Genomic DNA, 7529 nt, shown 5'->3' with positions numbered 1-7529 from the left:
AGAGTGTTGAAATTGGAGGATGGCACAGATATTCCAATTGACGATGCGTTTGAAATTTTCCGCTCCATCAATTTCGATGATGCAGTTGATAGTAAATATTTTTTTTAAACTTGAAAAATAATAAAATTTATTAATAAAATTAATTTTGTGTCTAATTTTTTTTTCTATACAGCAATAGAAGATCAAGAAAAACTTGAGTTAAAAAGATTGGATATGTCGAATAACAAAGAACAACAACAGCAGCAGCAGCAGCAACATTTGCAAACTCAGATAGTACAGCAAAGTGGAAGTTCTCATGTAACTCAAGAATATTTCACTAATCCTGTGCTATCTGTACCGTCAGTCTCTCTACCTACGTTACCATCACTGCAAGTAACCAGTGCTGGTGTCCAGATAGAGGCAGACATATCAGCGGGTTTACAACTAACAAGTACGCAATCGTTGCAAAATCCAGCGTTGAAGAATCGTTTGAGAGCTTTCGAGGAAGGTTTTCGCCAGGGTAGCATACATTTTCGCGAATGTATGCAGCATATTAGCAGTGATACCTTTCAGCCTCAATTGTTGCTTCAATCCTCTCAAATAAGTAAGTTCATGAAATGTCTTTAACACAAATAATGTTGTTGAACTTTTGCTATAGCGATTTTTAATTTGCCTCAATTTTCTTACTACTCCAGCATTTCCTACGCAAACATTACCAGCCGTGAGTGGAGCAACAGGAATAATAGACAGTATACCGCCTCATCAGTCAAGCAGTTATGCACAATCTACAACTTCTACCGCTAATCAAGTTCAAGTCGCTACCCAGACCCAAGCACCTGCTACCACAACCTCTTCAAACATTGCCACCGTCGATAAAAAACAAGTGTACACTGCGCCGATAACCGGTAAGAGTAAGAAGACCAGATATCCTCTTCTGTCTCAACAGCAATCTTGCCAGCAACAACAAACTGCCAGTGCTCAGCAGACTTCCAATTTTCCGACGCAAAGCTATCAATTAGATCCAGCGACAGGTGAAAATTATATGTTACTATAATTTTCGCTATAATCAATAATACAACATTGATCAATATATAATAGTACAATATATTGTTCCAATAGTCGGAGGATACACGACCAATCAAGTTCCACCTGCTCCATTCTCGTGTATGGATGTTGATTCAGAAACTGACAGTAATCACGACACAGCATTGACCTTAGCTTGTGCCGGAGGGCATGAAGATCTCGTTGAACTTCTTCTGAGTCGTGGTGCAGATATAGGTAAGGATAACGGTTAAACAACTTGATCATTGTAATATTTGGAGAAGCAATGTGAAGAAGATTGCAGGCAAATATGTGATAAGCTATAAAGATGCGTAATCTGCCATTCTTGTTGGCAATTAATATTTAATCTATCATTGTTTCCCCTAAACAATTTAATATACGAAAAATATAGAATTGTATAGTTATATAGAAATATATAAATATAGAATTATTAATAATTATTAAACACAACATAATATAGAGTAAATATATTAAGATATAATTTTATTGCAGAACATAGAGATAAGAAAGGATTTACTCCACTCATTTTGGCTGCAACAGCGGGTCACCAGAAAGTGGTCGATATTCTGCTCAATCATGGTGCTGACATTGAAGCACAATCTGAACGTACCAAGGATACACCATTGTCTCTTGCGTGTAGCGGAGGCAGATACGAAGTAGTCGAGCTCCTACTTAATCGCGGTGCAAATAAGGAACATCGCAATGTTTCTGACTATACACCCTTAAGTCTCGCGGCATCTGGCGGTTATGTGAATATAATAAAGCTGCTACTCAGTCATGGTGCCGAAATTAATTCTCGTACCGGCTCGAAATTGGGTATATCTCCACTTATGCTTGCTGCTATGAATGGGCATACTGGTAAGAAATTGATGAATTAAAGCTAGAAATTTTCTAATCAATAATCCCAATTTGCCATATGTGTGTATAAAAGCAATTCTATATATACTCATAATTTTAATATTAAAAAAATATATAAAATATAATTGATTTTACTATAGCGGCAGTCAAATTATTGTTGGATATGGGTAGTGATATCAATGCACAAATCGAGACAAATCGTAACACGGCATTGACACTCGCGTGCTTCCAAGGAAGACATGAAGTTGTTAGTCTTCTTCTCGATCGAAAAGCCAATGTTGAACATCGAGCTAAGGTAGCATATTTAACGTTAAAATGAAAAGTATAATGTATGTGACTTTTAATATATAATCATTTTTTCCTCTTTATAAAGACGGGTCTAACACCGCTAATGGAAGCTGCTAGCGGTGGATACGTCGAAGTTGGCCGCGTGTTACTTAGCAAAGGTGCGGATGTTAACGCAACACCTGTCCCATCATCTCGTGACACTGCCCTAACTATTGCCGCTGATAAAGGTCACTGCCGTTTCGTAGAACTCTTATTGACGAGGTAACTTTTCTATGCGTTTATCCCATGTTATCGGATTCTTTATAGAAACGCAATTTTGATAACTTGTTAATTTTGTTTTCCAGAGGAACTCAAGTCGAAGTAAAAAATAAAAAGGGTAACAGTCCATTATGGTTAGCTGCAAATGGCGGGCATCTTAGTGTCGTAGATCTATTGCACCATGCGGGTGCAGATATCGACTCGCAGGATAATCGTAAGGTAAAGACGTGCACAAATTTCATTAGTAAGAGATCTTATTTTTTTCCTAATCTCACAATCATTTTCTGTAACGATTAGGTTTCCTGTCTGATGGCCGCTTTTCGAAAAGGTCACATTAAAGTGGTCAAATGGATGGTGAATCATGTAACGCAATTCCCAAGTGACCAGGAGATGACGAGGTATATAGCAACCGTTAGCGACAAGGAACTCTTGGAGAAGTGTCAGGAATGCGTGAAAGTAATAAGAGCGGCTAAAGAGACGCAAGCTGCTAAGGCGAACAAAAACGCTACCATACTGCTGGAAGAGCTCGATATGGAAAAGACGAGAGAGGAATCGAAGAAGGCAGCCGCTGCGCGAAGACGAGAGAGAAAGAAAAAAAAGAAGCTCGAGAAGAAAGAGGAGAAACGGAAACTTCACGAGGAGTATAAAAAGAACGAAACAGCTTTCGAGGACAAAGAGGAGAACGGAAAGAAATCGGGCGACGAGGAATGCGATCGGGTGGATGACAGCGAACACGAGGGTGGTGACGAGAGAATGGAGACCGTGCCATCACCCATGAACAGAAGTCCAGAGGATCCTGATAGAGAGGAAGGTGACAGTGGAATAGACGCGAATAGTCAAGGAAGTTGTAGTAGCAATGACGTAAAGGCAAGAGAAAAGAAGAAGGATAAGAAGAAAAAAAAGAATAATACTCCTAATAACAACGACAAGAATACATCTCCGCAACGTTCACCCAAAACACTTCTTACACAAAACAATAATTTATCTCAAAATATAGCAACATCGACCAAGTCCCAAAATAATACTTCGGAAAAGTGAGTAAAATTTTTTTTATCTCCTGTTTTTTTTTGTTTTTTTTGTTTTTTGTTTTTTTGATCTGGAGAATCTCAGAACTGTTGAAGAGAATATTGAAAGAGAAATTTATCATGTTAGAAAACACAGTTTGCATGCAGATGTTATTAAATATTTAATATCTTTATTATTCTTTATAGAGAGGAGTATATTGATTGTTATGTAATCTATAATGATTTTTATAGGCGAATTATGACTAATATTGCCAGTGCAGTATCTGTATCCACAACTTCAGTTACGACCAGGACATCCACTACCGTCAGTTCTGATCGAAAATTGAAAGGTCAATTGGTTTTTGAATCCTCTAGGCATCCTGCTGATAGAGAAGATTTCGAAGCGACTGGTAATGAAACTTATGTTCCCGGCAAAGGAAAAAAATCGTATAATAATCAATACGATGGAGATGCTCTAAATACATTGACCAAGATAAGCAACACTAGTCCTAAACAAGGCGGAAAACGCGAGGAAGGATGGAAGGAGGTTGTACGAAAGTAAGATATGTTATGTTCTTAGAGGTATATTTGTGCAGATTTTCGTATAATTCGAAAAAAGTAATTTTATTTTCATAAATAAAGACATGTTTTTTAATACATACGTCGTAATTTTCTAGGGGACAATCGGATGACTCGGGAAGATTTATGAATTCGCCATTCCGTTCCAAAAAGGTATCCGTTCCGCCGAACGCTATTAGTCGAGTGATAGGCAGAGGTGGCAGTAATATAAATGCCATTCGTGTTGCAACGGGCGCGCACATCGAAGTAGAAAAGCAAAGTAAATGTCAAGGGGAAAGAATCATCACGATTAAGTAAGTATTGAATATTATGTTTTATACACATACACAAACACAAAAAAACTATCAATTTCCAGATTATCATATCTATTGTTTTTAGGGGATCGTCTGAAGCTACAAAACACGCTCATGCATTGATATCACTACTTATCAAAGATCCTGAGGCGGATATATTGCAAGTACTTTCAAAATCAAAGCTCAATGTCATAACAACTTCTTCATGGGACAAAACTATCACAGTTGCAGCAGTAAGCATATAAAATGAATCAATAAACTTTAAACACATGAAACAATTTAATAAGTTGATTGTTTTCTTATTTAGGCATGTAAAGCGAAAGTTGGATCTGTAAATAAACCATCTAATCTAACATCCAGTACAACTAATAATCAAGTTAATAAACCAGGATATCCTTCAGGCGTATCTACTGTAAGCCAATTGGTTCCTCTTCGTTCATCGTCCACTATTAAGCTTGCTAGTGCTTTCTCTACTTCTTTACCACGTGCAACAGCACCTAGACTCGTAGCTGCAGGTAAATTAAATACGAAAAAATATATTTTTATATCAAACACACTATAGGTTTTGTCATAAATAATATCACAAACATATGCACGCAGCAGAAAAGCGCGCGCAAGCTGTAGCCGCGCAAATGGCCTCTTCGTCAAACACCAAGACGACGATGTCGTACACAAGTGCAATCATGACTGCTGGTAGAGCAGGAACAAAGATTGTTGCGACTAACACGACGCAGACGTTTGCGGCGAAGCTGTCCGAAATCACTGCCTCGACCCACAGCTCTACAACGGTCATGCAATCCACTCACGTCGCACCTGTGAATAAGCAACAGAAGCCTGGTGCTCAAGTCGTGACAGTTATGTCGGCCGCAGCGACCGTTCATACAACCAACAACCAGCAACAACAGCAGTCTATAATCAGTACGTCGCCGAAACACTGCCGATCACTGCCTACTTTGTCTGCCCCACCGGCAATTAGCGGCTATCCCGGAAAATCGAATTACCCGCCTGGAACGAGCGCGATTTTATCATCAGCCACAAGTACCGTGGCGATGACAAACTGCTCGGAGAGTTCGATCGTGTCAACGTCAACCAATTCCATTCGAATGACATCTTCGCCACCCGTATCGTCGCAGACGCAAACGTTGCCGCCACCATCGCCAGCACAGCAGCAACAAACTGTTCGAAGCACAACACCAATTGTGATGCAAGAACAGCAACAACACCAGCAGCAGCAGCAGCTACCTAGTAGCACACCTCTCGAGTATTCTTTATTTAACGATACTTTCACCAAAGTTACGCAACAGTCGATGTGGGGCGGAAGGGAGAACGAAACTCAGAAAGGTATGAATTTCGCGACTGTTGCGGGCGGTGGTGTATCGTCAAATACGGGTTCCAACTCGTCTGCAGCTAAGTTTGACAGTTCTCCACCTCAGGTATGTTTAACATTGAATAAGCATTCTTATTTTTAATTAAAAAAAATGAGATTAGATCTATAATTAAAATCTGCAAAAACTTGAAAAATTGTCCGTTAACGGAAAAGTTAAAAATGCTTTGTATCAATATGAGTCATACTCGTGTTTAATTATTTACTCATAAGTCACCCACTCATAATTGTATATTCATTTTTCCCTTTTTTATCAAAGATTGTATCAAGAAACATTACAATTTATTGTGTCTTTAAAATTAATAAAATACGTCTTGAATTTTATTGGATAGGTGGATGCATCCAAAGCACCTGGATATCGTGGAGCAACAATGTGTTCTCCAGTCTCCAGCAAGCCAGGTATCACGGGCAACTCATCGGCTAATATAATCGGTAACGTGGTATCGTGTTCTGTACAGAACAATCCCATGCAATCTGCACAATATCAATCTTCGACGAGCTATAGCGAGCATCCGTTACCAAATAAACCGCCGGGAGGTCTAGCGGTGGCTAGACCGGTGATGCCCCAACAGAGTATCGACATGGGAACAAACATGGCAGCTGCGCAATACAATAGGCAAACGGTCTTTCAAGGTGACTTGTCATCGCGAACCGCGACAGCCCACCAACCGGCGGCCCATGTGATACCATCTTCTACGTCGCAGCCGGGATTGGACGTTGGTTTGTTCAAGACGAATAACGCCGGTGGCTACGAGCATCCAAATTCTAACCTGCTGAAGATGGTGCCGAACGAGAACCAGGGCGGCGCCGGTCATCCCCTGCTACCATTTCACCCGCATATGCAGAGCTTCGCTCAAACCATTGCACCAGCCACCTCTGTGATCAATACCACCGTCAGTATGTCGAGATTGAACCCTCGCGCTCCCGACTTTTCCAGCTCGTTGCATCTGAGCAATAAGTCGCAGGTAATGTTCAATCCCGCCACCGGATCGGCATTGCACCCAGCCAATATGTTCACGGCTACCGTGCCAGCGCCTCCGCCATCCGCAATGCAATCCAACAATTTAGCGATGCTTGGCAACTTCCCGTTGGGAAAGTATCAAGCGCCTTCACGTGCGACGCCGGCGGCAAATACCGGTATTTCAACAACGGCTCAGACACGTTGGCCATTTGCACCAGCACCACATACCAATTATCCTCCACATCAGGATCCCATGATGAGTCAGATTGGTTTCTCCAATCACTTGGCCAACATTGGTGGGCAACCTGGCGGTAGTGGTATCGATCTGATTACGAGTTTGGAGAACGGTGGTTCACCGGCCATATCCCCCACATCATCGGCGCAAGTCACACAAGAGATGAACCAATTAAAAATCGAGGACCGTAAGGTGCCACGACCGATCGGTACTGAGAGAGCCACATGGAAGAATTACTCGGCCGCAAACATGGGTCCGGGCGGAGATGCTGATACTATTAGTTGGATGCTCAACAACGACAAATTAGGTTGGTCTAACTGCAACATGGCACCTGGCATCGATAGACATCAAATATTCCGATCGAATTCCACTTACAATCAACGTATGCCCAACGTCGACCCCGAGCTTCATCAGATGATGGAGTCCACCTTTCAGGTAATGATTAAATTTTGCACGATAAGATTATTTTATCGATAAATAATTTATGGTGTATGAGCGTGTATGCATATACTTTATATAATTACTATACACACATACGTAATATAGATGGAGAAAGAAGGAAAGAGAGGAGGAAAGTACGTACACTACATTTATAATTTTGTGTATGTGTGTATGTATGGTGGGGGGG

General features: G+C 40.7%; 1 protein-coding gene across 4 annotated transcripts in view; it reads left to right on the top strand.

Moving 5' to 3' along the window:
• The window catches only part of LOC115232888 (ankyrin repeat and KH domain-containing protein mask), a 21026-nt gene that overhangs the window by 9900 nt on the left and 3597 nt on the right, over nt 1-7529 (top strand). For 3 of the 4 annotated variants that reach the window (XM_029803041.1, XM_029803038.1, XM_029803039.1), the window contains 15 exons: nt 1-91; nt 173-583; nt 675-1010; nt 1099-1257; nt 1534-1899; nt 2040-2194; nt 2273-2448; nt 2532-2664; nt 2743-3479; nt 3702-4007; nt 4127-4321; nt 4407-4554; nt 4629-4836; nt 4922-5754; nt 6038-7336. In XM_029803041.1, coding sequence (XP_029658901.1) covers nt 1-91; nt 173-583; nt 675-1010; nt 1099-1257; nt 1534-1899; nt 2040-2194; nt 2273-2448; nt 2532-2664; nt 2743-3479; nt 3702-4007; nt 4127-4321; nt 4407-4554; nt 4629-4836; nt 4922-5754; nt 6038-7336 — 5553 coding nt within the window. The remainder of the gene's footprint in view (nt 92-172; nt 584-674; nt 1011-1098; nt 1258-1533; nt 1900-2039; nt 2195-2272; nt 2449-2531; nt 2665-2742; nt 3480-3701; nt 4008-4126; nt 4322-4406; nt 4555-4628; nt 4837-4921; nt 5755-6037; nt 7337-7529) is intronic. The other variant, XM_029803040.1, reaches the window with a different exon arrangement.

The sequence above is a fragment of the Formica exsecta genome, unplaced genomic scaffold (genome assembly GCF_003651465.1).
Source record: "Formica exsecta isolate Colony F162 unplaced genomic scaffold, ASM365146v1 scaffold1505, whole genome shotgun sequence".
NCBI lineage: Eukaryota > Metazoa > Arthropoda > Insecta > Hymenoptera > Formicidae > Formica > Formica exsecta.
This window is presented reverse-complemented; position numbering and strand designations above follow the sequence as displayed.